Below are 15,797 nucleotides of genomic sequence, written 5' to 3' on the forward strand. Positions count from 1 at the left end.
AAGAATCAGACCCGTAGACAGTTTATTTTCTAGCCTTTCAGCGATATATTAATGCGTTTGCCTCTTGTCAGTTTTTTTTATATTAACTCGTAGGGTTTAGCTAGTCGGCTATGTCTCTGTTCAAGTCTCCTTCTTTGGATACTGCATGCTCGCTACGGTGAACTTGCCACAACACAGTTTGCTGCCGTTGGAGCAAATACATGGAATATTGGACTGGTAATAGGCAATTGCTCCCCACCTAGGACCTCTAGTGGACTTAGTGGGCAATTGGGGCATCTTGGCTTCGATTGCCTTCACTGGTCTTGTGCGACTTAGTGACCTCAAATGGACTTCACTGGATCTGGGAAGACTTTCAGTGGGCGCGATAAAGGCTTATGTAATACGCGTGGAGAGAGAAATCAGCCATGGGGTCTATCAACTCGAAATAACACCCTTACAGAGTCATTTCACACCATATACAACCTACACACAAGATTCTGAGCGATTAAGGTTCAGTGGCTGTTAGTGATTTCAGATGGCAACAAAGACAATGATCGAGCAAACCTTCTTGGTAGACTGTCAGTAGGTAACAGTGGGTGACTTTACTCTGTGGCGAACGTGACACAACAAATGGTCACGCTACCTCTGCTCCCCAGGACGCTCTCTGCTACTGACTCCAAAGCCTGGTCAAGTGAGGGCAGGTGGCGGCTCTCTCCTCAGCCCCTCGCCCCACTCACACCTCGCTCAGAGCTATCTTCCATGGAACAGCAGGGGTGTGTCAGTGAGTGCCAGTGGAAGTTCAGTGGCTCTAGGCGGCTCAAACGTAACGGTGTGCTAAATCTTTTCGTGAGGTTGGTAACACTGAGCAAGGCGAAGGCGCCACGAAGACAGCACCTATAAATAGGCAGTCGTTGGACTAGCTCTACTGTATCTACCGTGTTCCCGACGTTTCAACCCCATCCGCCCAGAGTTACCGTCCCGTTCGCTTACTCTCGATCTCCACCCCATAACACCTTACCCCACTAAAACCTGCCACCAGTAAAGAGCTCCAGTCTTTCTGAACATCGAAGATCCTCTAACTCTCATCTGTTTACGACACAGAAAGGCACCGTCGCACACCATCAATATGGCTCCCAGCCAAGATCCCCCTTTCGATCACTCCAAGGTCGACTTTACCAAAATCGGCCCACGACGTCTCCACATGGAAGCATTTTTCCGGCACCTTGGTCTCTGGCATCCAGACGAGGTGGAAGAGCTTCGCGTATTGATTGAGCCAGAAATCTGTAGCAGGCTACAGCAGAAGGGTCTTCGTCAAGTTGGCTATGCTTTCTTTGAGTATTATGTTGACAAAAAGCTCTGGTATAATATCCGTAAGTTGATAGTTCTTACAAGGCGTTGATGGTCGCATTGCTAACTCTGGAATAGTTGGCCACCACAACGTTCCGTTTGAAGATCAACCGTGGCCTTCGCTAAAGAGCATCATGCCTCCCTACAGTGACCTTTCTGAGGGTGTTTCTTGATTCTACCAGGAATGGCTACTTGGATGCAAAGCTTCCAATAATCGGCCAGCAACCTCTGAACGTACGTTTTCCTTGTCATACACTAAACACTTTAACTAACCATACCCGCACTTATTAGTCATTCTTACGCACCTTGAGCGCTTGACTAGTGAGGTTCAGGCTCTCAGAGAGGAAGTGGCAGGCCTCAAGGAGCAGGAGAGACGAAATTGAGCATCTGGAAAGCGAACTGGGTATTGGCGCGAACTGTAAGGGCAGTGAATTGTCTTCCTGGATGTCCTGTATGCTTAGTAGTAACTAGCCCTGCACGAAGGATCATGCGATTAATTGCGCATCCTTATACTTGGAATCTCGTGTCCAATCGAAGATCAAGCGAAAGTGAAGTTGCACAAGAGTCATGGTCTGTCTACAGATTCGACATTATGATTGAACATGTTGAACTATTCAGTTCCTATCCTCAACTCGATTCATTTTAGTTGTTGAGATCTTGCTTTATCGTGATCCTGACTTTGCGAGCAAGGCTTATGAAATTGGCATAGTGCCTTTACCCGTTTAGCGGAATCTGCAGGATACGATGACTGAGGTATAAGAACTCGAATCATATAGCGCGATAGTGGTAATAGTCTGTCTTGGCTACAGTTCCTTGGGCATGATTCTCTGGATAAAGCGGTGTGGATTCTTCTTTTGCAAACTGACTGTTACATAACCATGCTATAGAATTGTGTATAATCCACCATTCACTTACAAGAAGCAAAGCGATTTGAGATTTATAATAGCCATTGAACCTCTCTAAACCCCATCCCAACTACCTTCAGTTACTATATAGGATACGCTTCAGGGGCTCGACCTCAACTTGTTGCCGTCTCCTCCTCCTCAAGGACGCCATCATAAGTGATCAATCGGTTGACTTCTGTAGATGTGGCTGATTGATGAAAGCAAGGTTAGTGAAAGAGTAATGTGAGTATGGAGGACATCATACTCTGATGGTTTGTTAGAGACCGTGTTTTCTCGGCGGTGACTGGATCTCAAGACGATTCGCGGGCGGCCCTTGCAGCGGCAGCGCGCTAAGCTGGCTGCTCGGCAAAAGGAATCGATGGGTCTAACCTGACCACAGCATTCTTGGTTACGGCGGAAGGCTTGTCAGCGGCATGTTGACCATGGGATCTAGGCACGGTTGTATCCGTGGCAGAGACCTCTGACTTGCGCTTTTTTGAGGACTCTCCCTGTGACTTCAAAAAAGACTTGTCTCGACGGACCCAACCCTGATAGAACCGAGAGACACCTCGGGATAGGTCCTTTGGAGAAGGCCAGGTGCTCCGCTCAACAGGCCAAGGGTGGTCGTCATATGGTACTTTGGCATTGCTGACTAGAATGTGGTCAGTAAATTGTGAGTGAAAGGCTGGGAAGGCTGAACTTACGAATATTGCACCAGACACCGTAGTCGATCAGGTACTCGAAGTATACATGGCCAACTTCGAGATGGCCTTCGTGTTGAAGTCTATTACAATACTTCTCCTCATTTGCTTCGCGACTCGCCTTGACCCATTCTGCGTTCCATAACCCGAGGGCCTGGAAATATCGCTCCATGTGGACGCGGCGAGGGCCAACTTTGTTGAAGTCAGACGACGAGTGATCGAAAATGGGAAGTTCTTGTTTAGTATCCATTGCCAAGAATTTGGATTCGTTGTTGGAAGAGGAAAATGAGAAAAAAAGCTTCGTAGTCTTGGGAGATGTCAAGGTCCAGCGGGTGTCGCTTGGTCGTTGTTTTTGGAGTGGGGTAGGAAATTGGGTCCATCGGTTGGCTTCCGACCTTTCATCCACTGAAAAAAGCACTAGCCTGCCCGTTCAGCATGTAGTCTCCCTAACAATCACTAAATTTTCACTGATACCCCACTCACAGTTTCATGGGAGGCAGCTCCCGCGATTAAACAGAATCCGCTCCAGGGGTAGCAGCCGCTAAAAATCCACTAAATCCACTTAATGTCATCGTTGGAGAAAACCCTACCGCGACCTGACTTGATATTACGTTCGGTTTTTTTATGGCGCCCTTGAGGTGAATGTTCACGGTGGGATCCCGTTACTGTGCTTTCCTTGATGGGCTACCGATTGGCGACGACTAAGGAGTCAGTTGTCAACCATCTATTCAAGTGCTTTTGTGAAGAATAAGCATCTGATCCTACCCTAAAACCGTGTCCTCCAGACAAGTCAAGCCATATCGAAACAAGATATCTGCAGTTATTGGTGAGTTTCAAGTGTAAATTCGTATCCATAAGCTTCGAGTCCATACTCTGAACCAGCTGTGTCAGGGCCAAGTCATAATATCCTTCATTCTCCCTCAGAGACCTTCAGATGTGTACCATCGATGGCGGCGCTCCAATTGCCTTCGAGTTTCCTCTCTCTTAGACGATGGAACCGAGGCTCTCGCCCAAGATGATGTTCAGCACTTGGATCAGAAGGTTGCTGAGCAAGCGAGTGAGATTGAAGATCTCCAAAAGAAGATCAAAACTCTACAGGAACACACAGACGCTCTCAGAATTCGGGTTGATGGTTTCACGAACATCTAGCCAAGGCTGACAGGTTGGGGGTGAGGTGTCTACTTGGGAAGGTTCAGGACAGTGTAGTCCACATTGCTAACCTCACCTGGAGGAATAAATCAACACTATCAAAGCCATTCAACTGCCACTGTGCGACCATGCCGTCTTGAATAAGAGGTACCAAACCATGCAAAGATTGGCTGCAGATAAGTGACCCAATCAACAGTTTGCAGCAGCCGTTGGATGTTGCCCAGATGCTCAGGTCACATCTGCCAAGTCTTTCATTCATTTGGTCCAGCCAGAATCTGATGTGATTTTGGTCTTGAAAGCTAAGAATTTGTTGACCGATTGGATAACTTAAAGATGATAAAGTACAATATTCCTGGCTCACGCTGTCTTTGTTGTGACTATAGAGAAATTCTCAACAGTATCTAGAACCACCGTAGCATCATCTACAACAGGTGATGGCGGCGGAGCACCCCTTTGAGACGCTCGATCACATCGCATTTGTACTGAACCTCGGCTTCCTGTAACTCCTTCTCCGTCTGCATCACCTGGTTTTCATCTTTCAGGTTCTGTATTTCCAACTCCATCTGAGCTTTTTCAGCTCTCAACTTCTGTGCCTCCAAAACCAACGCCGCGTTCTCAGTCTCCAACTTCTGCTTTTCGTCGAGTATAGCACGGTTCTTTTGAACCTCGCGGTCCTTCTCGGCTTTTAACGCCTGAACTGAACGTTCCAGAGCTCTGATGCTCGTGGCGGCTGGTCTAGAATGGATCGCAGCCAAGGATTGAGAGCGTGGAGGCGGAGGCGGTTCCTGCGGCCTAAAGCTGTGAGTAAACTTGAAACTGATGGTGTGTGCTAACTTACCCGCCGCTACGACGCCGGAGCTCAGAATCTGTTGCTCTGATGCGCGACTTCATAGTGAGTTCTCAGTAGTTCAAAGACGAAAGGACGGGAGATTCGGAGAAAGTCCTAAAGCGCTCGATGTGTAAGACGAAGAGCTGAGGCATGAGGCAAACGCGGGCCGCGTGCTGAGTTCATCCTTACGCACGGTCCAAGACAACGTTTAAAGTAATCCACCAAGGTCTGAGCTCATCGGACACGTCTTTGTCTATATGGACGGTAACAAGCCTACTGTGGTTCTGTAAGCCCGAGTTCGAAATCTGTGGCACCTTACTCAACAGCCTATATTAACTGGTATCCCACCACTACCATCTTCACCTTCGACCTTTCAATGTAAGCTTCAGCCATGGCCATGTTGAGACAAGGCATGAGTAGTGATTGATGGCCTTCACCCCCATGAGCCTGAGTCAATCCTCATACCCAGCTCTGTGAAGGCGAAGTTACCATTGTGTCAAATGCTTGGGCTGAACAACATAATTGACAACCACGACGCAGATATTCCCGTCTTAGACAGAATATCAGTACTAATTAAGTGATGAAAAAAGGCGTCATGTTACGCTCCCTCATACGTATTATGTGGGATGTCCTCGGTGCCGGTAAGTTGCCCCTTCAAAGAGAGCATTTTGAGCATGTCAGTGGAGTACAGAACATTTTACAGTATTAAAGTAAAGCATGGCTAATGCGCATGGCCTCCAAAGAGGCTTCCGAGTCTATCATACAATTGAACGCCAAACATAAGATCAATCCATCCGCCTACCAGGCGTCTTGTCGCATCTCCCCCACACCCGAATTCGTCCAGCGAAACATCATAACATCCAAACATATACCAAATGAACAGTTCAGACTTATAAGGTCGAAAAACAAAACTCTATTGGATTTTCGATGTCCAGGCTTTCTTCTTCCTTCATGACATCCATGTAAAAGCCAAGGACAAGTTCAATCTCGGCCAGTGTTTTGCCCTCGAAGAGTTTGAACGACGCCGGAATACGAACGGACCGCGGAGGCTGCCGGCAGACAATGGTGGTCCAGGGTAGTGTATATCGTACGCACTTAACCATAGTTGCTAGATCGCAGAGTGTATGCTCCTCCGTCATTCTTTTGGCCTGTTCACGGAGCACCTTGGGATCCTCGAATGTCGGCAAACAAATGTACTCTCGTGGCATGTAAGGCGCTGTGGCCTTGCTGCAGTAATCCTGGATGAAATGGAGCAGCATATTATGAAGCGAGTCCAGCTGTTGGAACAAATAGTCGTCATGCTTGGCTAGAGGACTGGCAAAGGTCTTGTCTTGCCAGCGTTGCAAGTGATCACGAACAAGCAGCAAGTTTTGTGCTTGAACGTGTAGAGGTCTCGGAAACTGGATGATCGCTAGGGCATCTTAAAGCATTTCTTCATCAAGGTCGATGGAGATGAGGTTCGTTCGGACTTTGATTCGCTGTATCTGGTACTGTTGCAGCATTGTCGGCGATGCGCGGATGATGGAGTTAAGGGAGAACTTGGAGGTGATAGAAAAAAGGATCTTAAGACGGATCTCTGGGGGCAGGGAGTTAAACGGATCCATAGTGCTGCGTCAAAGGTTAGCAAGCTTGGATTAAAAAAGTGAGTTTTTATGCTCTACCAGGCCCGAGATAACTGCAGTGATGAAGTTGGAGTTTTTTTGGAGGTTGGTGAAAAATGGGAGTTGTTGTGATGGACAATCGGCTTCGTTGGTGGGTTAGCGCTGTCGTTGCAGTGGCAGCGGTAGCTAAGGTAGATGAAGCACTGTATCACCAAACAGTTAAAGCGATTCACGAGCCCCCATTGGCTGATCAACTAGCCATGCACTGACCATCCACTGACCATCCACTGACTGTCCAGGTAGGCCTGACTACCTACCTAGGTAACTTGACCAACTCGGTGTGTGTATTGCCTAAAGCTAAATTTCTTCCGCACGCAACATTTCTGCTCCACACGACACAGATCAACGCATTACTCTGAATACCCTCGACACAAAACACTTGCTTCCCGAACCAGACGACCATCTCAAACCTTTTACAATGTCTTTCTCTACTCCGCCCACTTTCGATCACTCTAAAATTGGTGTTTGCGATGTTGCTGCCCGCCGCGCCCATATGAAGGCATTCTTTCTTCACCTTGGCCTTTGGGATGAAGAGAAGGTGAAGACTTATCGCCAGTTCAGTGAAGAGCAAGCTTGTAATCTGGTCCATGTCGCAGGGCATATCCAAGTTAATCAAGTTTTCTTTGAATTTCTTGTTGACCAAATTCTTTGGCACAACATACTCAGATGGGCAACGCGCTTGGCCAAGGCCATGACTGGCCTTGGAGGAACGATGGTCTCCCTGACAAGATGGACGTCACCACTGCCGGCGCCTCTCAGTTCTACCGAGAGTGGCTGCATCGCAATTTTGGGGTATGTGCCGAGGTCCAGCAAATCATTGCGACTGGGCAGATCCTGAACCTCAACGGCCTCCACTCGTATCGCGACTACATACCCGCAGACATTCATGTCGAATGTCTCTTCAGCGGGGTCTCCGCGCGATTCCCCCATCATCGTATCCACACTCTCGACATCCCAGAGGTACAACGCTATGTTGTTGCCACTTTGGAGGGCGCGTTCCCGTCGCGTACAAAATTCTACACCAATGACGAGATTCTTCTGCGAACTAAGTATAAGATTGTCCGATAGGACTAAAGTACCATGGAGAATTAGCAGGAGCAAGGAGGCCCAGGAACACTACACCATCCGTCGCCTTCGACAACGTCCAAAAAAGAAGTACGGCACTGCGTAGTCTTAGACAGCACCGGTCTGGTTGCCACAACGAGACGGGGGGGTAACATGGGACTGAGCGTTGGGATGATATGGATGGATGTTGAACGGATGAGTGAGGCTTATTGTGTGATGGTGATGGACAAGTTTGAGGGATTCATGGCAATGGGACAGAAATAAAGATCGAGGTTACTACATCTGACCAAACAACCATTCCATTGCATCCGTGACCAAGGCTGACGAACGTGTATGACGAAACGTTTGAGAGGACTCCGCTATTTGGATGCAAGATTGGTAACTGTCGTAATGAAAATGCTACTGCAGGTATCTACTGATTCAAGCTCTCACACACTCTCTCAAATACAATTAACACATATTGCTCATCGTATGGACTTAAGCTGTCACTTCAATTCAGAAATTACGCTGTCCTAACGATTTTCAGACTGTCTTGTCAACGGAAAATGCGTTGATGTTATGGAAGGCAATTCCCATCTTACGAAACAGTGCACAGTTTTGAGTACTAATGTGAAGGAATTGCTGAGTGAATTGCAATTGAACCCACGCTATTCAGTTTGCCGAACCATATACTCCCAGGCCTGCTCGGCTGAGATGTTGCGGCGACAATGACTCATTTGACCTGCAAGTCGAGGTCATGATGCCGCTCTCGAGTAAGTCATGGTGGAATAATTCACCGAAAGCTCAGCCAAACGAGGTACCAAGTGTGCCAGCTTCGTGAAAACGCGGCGCATCGCTCGAAGAAGTCAAAGCTACCCTTGTGGTTGTGGATGGCCAGTCTTATGACCAGGCTTCTCACCATGCATCAGATGCATTGGAGTTGATGTGTTTGTTCGGGGGGGATTGCCTTTGGGAGTCGGACTGATGTGGTTTCTACACGATTGACATCCGTGACGAATGATTGCATGCGACGAAAGCACAAACTTTAAGAGCAGCAGATTGCCCGCGATTGTCCAGAGAACTCGGTATCGCGACGATGTACCTTAATTGACGTTCTTGTCGATATCATGTTGCAGGTGAAGATTGTTGATAAAAGGTTGCGAGCTTTGGGAACGCGCTGCGCGAATGGGTGAAGATGCCGAACTGGGATACCTAACTAAGAGAGGTTAGTGAAAAGTTGGGACGTTTGGAGACTGTGGTTGGGCGACGACTGAGGATACTCAAGGCGATGAACAGACAGGGAAGGTCAGCTATCAACGGACTGGCTACATCCTGTCACTCGACTGCAGTCGTGCCGGAGAAAGACAAAGACGAGATGTGGAGGTTGCGGGCGATGGAAAAGGGGCGTAGTGGATACATGGCGGCCAATGATGCATCGAAAGATCCTCATCGCTGACTTCCATGCTCGTGCTGTGGAGGGTATAGCGGCGGCTTATCTTGACGGTGGATGTCTTGCAAGGTCGGGTTCAATCTTGGAGGTTTTGACCGTAGGTGTTATGGGCTGAATGGAATGAGGCTCAATGTCCGGTTGCTCGTCCAAGGGATGTACACGACTTTGCCTGCGTTGAGTGCGCCATGAATTAGGATGCCAAATCTGAGATTAGACATTCATCCCGAGGTTCAAAGCAGATTGGTGCCGTGAAAGGTATTGGCCTTTGACAAGGACGTGCGACACGCGTATCGAGATGGATGGGAAGGAATTGTGTGCTCGGCGGATATTGGACGGCGTATAGCCGATTCTCTGGTTCCCAATCATGTGTATCATCGATCGAAGAACGAAAGGGATGCTAGATGGGACAGACTTTGTAATTCTGGCGTAGCAATGTCCTTGCTGGCGCTTATCAGATTATCTCTCGATTTTTGGGACGGTTCAGGAGTATGAATAGGACGATGAAGTTGGTGAGGGAGAGGGAGAAGAGCAGGAGAATGAGCGGAAACTGTAAGCAGAGTGATAGAGGCAGCGGCGGTGGCTCAGTCAGCCTCTTGATTCCCTTGTAACTCATGATAGGTCCGCCTTTGACTGCGAGCCTTTGACTGCCGTTTGGAGGGAATTGACCTCTATTGAACGGTTTGCATATCGAATCCATTGTCGGTGATGGCCCTTGATGTTGTTCCTTGCACAAACTGTTAGCGAGGGCCAATAGGTAAGGTTGTTTGTAGGCACAGCTCCCCCTTATTCCGTGTCCATCATGCTAGGTGCAAGACAAGTGCTGTGAGCGGCTTGTGAAGCGGAAGTGGAGAAGCGGTGGCACTGGAAAGAAAGGTCACAAGCTCCGGTGGTGCCTCTTGGTCTTATCGTCGGTGACAGTTACGCTGCAGAGTCTCTCTTTTCCTCCTTCATACTTATTATCTTGATATCGGATAAATGCTTGTGAGATGACGTCTTCCGTTTGCTGGCGCTTTCGTTCACCTCGGCCATTGGAAGGCGGATCGTCTCCTTGGTGAAGCGGTGGTCGCGACCCTGATAACCGATTAGCCTTTGTTTTTAAAGGACTCTGTGATGTGAGTACTCAAAGAGGCTTGTGGAAGAGAGTATGTAATTGTTCCGCGTGACGGGAAGGGCCACAGAGATGATGCGTAACATTTCATACCTCACCAACACGGCGGATGATCGAGGCAAAGTGCATCACGCTTGCACATGCGACTGTTCCAGTCCAAGAAGAGTCAGGTGGAGGAAACGAAGTGAGCAGCACATCTCTCGGCGAAATGTATTGTGTCGGAAGAAAATTGAGGTCTGGGTAGGGTCAGCCTGGAGAATCAATGCTGGGATGTTGTACAACCTGTCCAAGCAGACTAGACCTGAAAGAGTGACAGGGCAGTGTTTTACGCTGACCAAATGCACTGTACGAAGTACCTGGTCGCCCAATCAACTGCCTTTCCGCCCCTCCATCAAAAAGCGGTTGGGGAGCTGCCAGATCAAACCCGCCCCCAGGTTAGGGCGCTGACAGGGCTCCAGCTGTAATCGGCCGCTAAAGGCCGCTAAAACGGTTATTTCATGGCGATCGCCCAAAAAAGGTGCGGTCCTCACTCAGCCCCAATGACCGTGCGATCTACAAGCTGGCCGACGGGAACATCCGGTGAGAATGCTTAAGCTTTTACACGCCGTACCTATTCGAATCAAGCTCTCCGGAGTACAGCACCAAATCGCCAGCTCACTTGGCGATTGATTTAGATATTAACCTTGATTCTACCTCTAATCGACTTCTTGAAGACTAATTGAAACCAATGCCTGGCTGAAGTGACGATGCCTTGGTCCCCCTTTGACCCCCCTTTGGCATCCCACTTGTAGAATCACATCGTGGCCTTAGAGCAGCATTTGCCGAGCTCACATATATATTACAAGTACGTCAACATCATTGCATCCATGAGGTCTCCAGGTCAGGGCAACAGACAGTCGCGTGATTCTGTATAATAAGCAATTTCGAGGATCACTCTTCAACAACAGTACCTTTGACTTATAAGGAGGGTTCTGAGCTTACACATCGCCCCAACATCTTATTCACTCTTTACAAGGAATATCTTCAATGAAGTGACAGGCCGATGAAGATTAAATAAGGAGGCATTTTTGGTTAGGAATAAGGTAGATTGTATTGTGCTTGATCTGGCTATTGGATATTTCGATCAGTCATGTTAAGCTTGGTGGCGGTGATTTGACTCTCCTCGTACCGACTATCAAGGGAAACAGGGCTTAGGGACAATTTGACATATATACTTAGTTAAGCTTTTGAGATCAACGAGATCTAGAGCTTACACCACGAGAAAAAGATTTCCGCCAGTTTAGGACAATTCGGAACAAATCTGGACAATTTTACGGCGATCGCTTACACAGATAGTACATCGCTTCAAAACATATCACCTATGATAAGAATTAAAAGAATTACTACATACATCACATCAAGCCTCAGAAACTGCGCACAGTCAATCAATTCATGCTACTACCACTTCTCAACTCATCACATAGTCTCGCATTCAAGTAGAGGGCTCAAGGGTGCCAAGGAAGTTCTGTATCCACTTTGTAGCCCGGCGGATGACCTTGGGGTCGGACGAGCTGGATAGCCAAACATCTCGAGCAACATTGAGACGCTTAGTGCGCTCGTCCGAGTCGGTTTCCTCGTTGCAAATCCAAGCGGCAAGGCTCTGTTCAGCGACTCCCAGAGGCTGCTGGATGACCTCTCGGATCATCGGGGACCAAAATTCGAAGCACTCGCGAGCTTGACGGGCTCGACTGGCAAAGAGATCACTCTCAGCGAGGGACTCTTGCCATAATGACTGCGCGTTCTGTAGATCTGGCATCCTCTACACAAAGGGATTGACGACTTGGATGACTCTGAGGTAAGGGGCCAAGCTGACCGAAGAACCGGACACCGCCGAACAGAACCATGCGACTACGTCACACCAAACCTCAAACAGATGTTGTTGAAGCTGAGGCAGCATCGAACTGGTCTCATTGGTGAAGCCAACCACAAGGCAGAGAGGCTTGCCACCGGAGACCTCCCAAGAGATAGCCACGCCCGGCTCAAGGATCTCATTGTTGATGGCATCGATATCGCGTCCATCCTCACCAACAACAAGTCTCTCAAAGTTCAGCCATACTGGAAGGTTGAGGGTGAAGGGGCCGGCGATGACGCCAGTATACGGGCCACCGGAGGATGTCTCCCAGAACCGCTGTCGCACAGCCATGTCGAGGACCACGGGGTTCTCAATCCTCTCTCGGGCATTGACGGCCGCGGGCTGGGACGCTACAGGGAGATCAACCTGAGAGTGTACAGGAGAAGCGGTGTCGAGAGTCGATGGCACAAGAGCGTCCTCGAGGTGGCGAGGAGTGGGCCTTGCCGAATATTGGTTGATGCGGACCATGGATTGAGAGGACTCATCACCAGACACCTGAGCCTTGGATGACCTGGCCACAGACTGAGGTGCCTCGATCTGTGGCTGGCAAGACTCACCGTTGCGAGTCTGGGTCTTGGTGGTAGCGGGTTTGGTGACCTCGGGGTTATTCTCAGCGGCGTTGCTTGTACCACTGGGGGTCTCTGTCTCCTCAGCAGGCGTGACAGGCAAGTCGTGGTCAATTCGCCACTTGTTGTAGGTGACAGACATGCCGTCACTCATGTCGTCAATCTCGGGCCCTTTGCTCCAGGGCCAAACAGGGGCATCGTCTTTGAGCCGTCGAACTATTGAATCGTTAGCATACATGCCATAGAACAACGAGGTGTACTTACAGAGATTGAACCAAGCAACCTTATCGACATTATACTCGAAGTAGGCAGTACCCACCTGCCTGACTCTGTGCTTGGCAAGCTTCGCCATGGCCAGCTCTTTCGAGATGCGAAACTCCTCTGGGGCTTGCTGGAGGTATGTTTTGCCTAGCCGCCCGAGGAACTGGGTGATGTACGCCCGGCGCTGGTTTGTGTTTCCCGCAGGGATAGCGGAGGGATCGAGGGGGGCTATCGGCAGACTCATTTTGACAAAGGAGAAGAGGCCGAGATCCTTGTTGTTTAGTTTTTATTAGAACAGAATCTTTGAGCGCGCGATGTTTTGATGATGAAAATGAAAAGTCCAAGCGCTGACTCAAGCGAAAGATAATGCAGCTGGCCGACGGCCCTGAAATTACTACCCATCACAACGGAGAGCAATTTCTGCCCTTGTCATTGGCTGATGTTTCGTTTTCGGGAAGCGTAGTAAGTCTCGATTTACATGTATTTCGAGCCATACAATCTGGATGATACGGACTCTAGCGACTATATAATACGTTCTAATTTTCTTGGCCATGGGAATAGGTTTATTTATAAGTAAGATGCATTTAGCCTTACATCCTACGCGATTGATTTCTGTGGCCGGTCATCTTGTGCCTTTCTTGAAGATGGCCTTGTCCCATGAAAATGCGCCGAGAATGTCCATGACTTCCATTGCTTTGAGGATTTAGAAAGGTGTGTCTCTTTGGTTGCCGGTCAGGGGAATGTCAGTCTTTACCGTCGCCCAGAGCGAGCACGTTGAGGTTACCGAAATTGCTTGAGATAAAAGAGGACATTATCTTTCAGCATGTGCAAAGCATTCAATACCTTAGGATGAGGACTCGCCTGACCTGATTTAGGGGTGCTTTGAGTGTTACGGGGGTCTCTCGGAGTGAGCATTGGCATATTTTGGAAGAGTATCCGCTGAAAGGCCCTGCAAGTCGCTATAAGCAGAATGCGGCTAACTAGCAGTGGTTCCACCGCCTTGGTCATGTCGTGTGATGGTTCAATCTCTCACAGAACCCCCAAACATCACCCTCTCCCACAAATTACGACGCTACTGGGACACAAGGTAAAGGACCACAGACTCGACGTCTAAATGCAATCGAATACTTACTTACTCTCTTTCAATAGTACTACACGATGCGCAAAAAGACTCCCCAACAGAAGGAGATGGCTCGGAAGGGCTTCGAGAGACGCGACGCCAAGCGTCAACAGAACCAAGGAAACTTTTCTGCTCATGGCCAACAGCAAGACCGACAATCCGGTGCCGGCCATAGAAACATGGGCCGAGACAAGAACCGAGACATGACCAGTATCGGTCCCTCTCTTACCAGTAAACATGGCATCCAAAAGCGCAGTAATGAATCTGGCATGTCTTCTTTCGACCCGATGGAGCACCAGAACTGGGTTACTGGGATCGACCGTGTCAACACCTCTTACGATGGCGGTCCACAGAACCGCATCGTTACCAGCACCCATACCAACAAGCCCACCGCAAAGGCAGACAGACCCGCCGATGGCAACGAAATCGCCGCGACTCCCCTGACAATCTTGAACACAAGTCAGGTGATTGATACCTTTGACGCAGACCTAGCTAGCATCGCCAAGGCCAGGCAAAGGCGGATCCGGGCTGAGGCGGATGCGTTTCTCGGTCAGCCTCGCAAAGGTCAGACAATCGGGGCTCAAGGCGACTTCCAGAATCGTGTCACCGAGGTGACTCAACTGGCCAAGGTTCTCTGTGCTGAGTGTGGCAGCAACACCCATACCCTTAAGGGCTGCATCACCACCATCAGTGGCAGTATTCGTGGATGCATCTTCTGCAACAGCATGAGCCACAGCACCGATAACTGTGGTGAGTTCAATGACCTCGACTTGGTGTCAAAGGTCAAATTGCTCGTCACGGACCGTGCTAGCAAGCCGCCAATCTTCACAGACACCGCCTGGTCAGTTTGGCTGCATAGATTCCTGACGGCCACCAATACTAAGGGCCAGCCAATTCCCGAGACATTCCCCTGGACAGTGAATTTCGCCCGACATATTTATGGCGGTAAGGCGGAGAAGTCTGTGCAAGAGTACCAGAGTGACTTCGATCGCGCTCAGAGCATCGGTGTTTTGCCTCGGGATTGGCGGATGCAGAGCATGAAAGACGTGTTCACCAACTTCTGGGAGAAAGAGGGCAGGGTGTGGCCGGCTCGCCTGGACAGCTTGTCATCCGTTACCAAAGCCAGCACTGGAGCAACTACCTCTGGTCAGGGGGCTGAGAGTGCTGATTCATCGACCATCGAGGAAATACGGAGGTTGGGGGAGACTGTCATTAGACAAGCTATGCAGCTTGGTGAAAAGGATAGGGAGATTGAAGGCCTCAAGAAGGAGAATCAAAGGTTGAGGAAGGAGAATGAAGACCTAAAGAAGGGCTTAGCTTGAGTCCATTCGACCATGGTATCTGTAGTCGAGCTTTGATCGATGACACGCAATTATTATAGCTCATCTCGCTGAGGCCTAGTTACGATATACAAACCACCATTCAGACAGATTCTCACAAGTAGGCTTTCTTCTCTTAATTGCAGCATTTCAGGCCATTGAAGTGAAATCCTAATTTGCAGTTATACAGTATCAAAGTTTGTCATATACTATGCGCTTTACAGAATCATTGAATTTAATATTTACTCGTATTATATTATTATTCTTTTTACTCAGTACATCGTGATTCACCATTGCAGACTTAGTTCCCTGTCCAACCTTAACTTATCGTTCCCTGACACTATTGCTAACTTAGTTACTCTTAAGCCTAGACTTATTATTAGGCAGTACCTTATTATTAGAAGCTATTTCCTTTAAAGGGTTAGAGATACAAAATACATATCTTAATATTACTATACTATAATAACTATATATAAAATCTTAGTAAG

At 48.7% G+C, this 15,797-nt stretch overlaps 7 protein-coding genes across 7 annotated transcripts; 3 read left to right on the plus strand and 4 right to left on the minus strand.

Moving 5' to 3' along the window:
- Positions 1-1,105: 1,105 nt before the first annotated feature.
- Positions 1,106-1,499, plus strand: FSUBG_12349 (uncharacterized protein; the record flags this gene model as incomplete). The annotated part of the gene is made up of 2 exons (XM_036677127.1): positions 1,106-1,349; positions 1,405-1,499. The coding sequence occupies 2 exons, from the start codon at positions 1,106-1,108 to the stop codon at positions 1,497-1,499; spliced, it is 339 nt and encodes a 112-aa protein (XP_036532183.1).
- A 1,061-nt stretch (positions 1,500-2,560) lies between these two features.
- FSUBG_12350 (uncharacterized protein) lies at positions 2,561-3,161 on the minus strand (the record flags this gene model as incomplete). Its single annotated transcript, XM_036677129.1, has 2 exons — positions 2,561-2,862; positions 2,915-3,161. The coding sequence occupies 2 exons, from the start codon at positions 3,159-3,161 to the stop codon at positions 2,561-2,563; spliced, it is 549 nt and encodes a 182-aa protein (XP_036532184.1).
- Positions 3,162-4,482: 1,321 nt separating this feature from the next.
- FSUBG_12351 (uncharacterized protein) lies at positions 4,483-4,951 on the minus strand (the record flags this gene model as incomplete). The annotated part of the gene is made up of 2 exons (XM_036677130.1): positions 4,483-4,852; positions 4,899-4,951. The coding sequence occupies 2 exons, from the start codon at positions 4,949-4,951 to the stop codon at positions 4,483-4,485; spliced, it is 423 nt and encodes a 140-aa protein (XP_036532185.1).
- An 828-nt stretch (positions 4,952-5,779) lies between these two features.
- On the minus strand, positions 5,780-6,493 carry FSUBG_12352 (uncharacterized protein; the record flags this gene model as incomplete). Its single annotated transcript, XM_036677131.1, has 2 exons — positions 5,780-6,289; positions 6,359-6,493. The coding sequence occupies 2 exons, from the start codon at positions 6,491-6,493 to the stop codon at positions 5,780-5,782; spliced, it is 645 nt and encodes a 214-aa protein (XP_036532186.1).
- Positions 6,494-6,968: 475 nt separating this feature from the next.
- On the plus strand, positions 6,969-7,618 carry FSUBG_12353 (uncharacterized protein; the record flags this gene model as incomplete). Its single annotated transcript, XM_036677132.1, has 2 exons — positions 6,969-7,157; positions 7,217-7,618. 2 exons carry the CDS (start codon positions 6,969-6,971, stop codon positions 7,616-7,618), a joined length of 591 nt encoding a protein of 196 aa, XP_036532187.1.
- A 4,005-nt stretch (positions 7,619-11,623) lies between these two features.
- FSUBG_12354 (uncharacterized protein) lies at positions 11,624-13,114 on the minus strand (the record flags this gene model as incomplete). Its single annotated transcript, XM_036677133.1, has 3 exons — positions 11,624-11,923; positions 11,969-12,825; positions 12,874-13,114. The coding sequence occupies 3 exons, from the start codon at positions 13,112-13,114 to the stop codon at positions 11,624-11,626; spliced, it is 1,398 nt and encodes a 465-aa protein (XP_036532188.1).
- A 914-nt stretch (positions 13,115-14,028) lies between these two features.
- On the plus strand, positions 14,029-15,312 carry FSUBG_12355 (uncharacterized protein; the record flags this gene model as incomplete). Its single annotated transcript, XM_036677134.1, has 1 exon — positions 14,029-15,312. One exon carries the CDS (start codon positions 14,029-14,031, stop codon positions 15,310-15,312), a length of 1,284 nt encoding a protein of 427 aa, XP_036532189.1.
- Positions 15,313-15,797: the final 485 nt, after the last annotated feature.

This window comes from Fusarium subglutinans (assembly GCF_013396075.1).
Source record: "Fusarium subglutinans strain NRRL 66333 chromosome Unknown NRRL66333_c0000263, whole genome shotgun sequence".
NCBI classification, from domain to species: domain Eukaryota; kingdom Fungi; phylum Ascomycota; class Sordariomycetes; order Hypocreales; family Nectriaceae; genus Fusarium; species Fusarium subglutinans.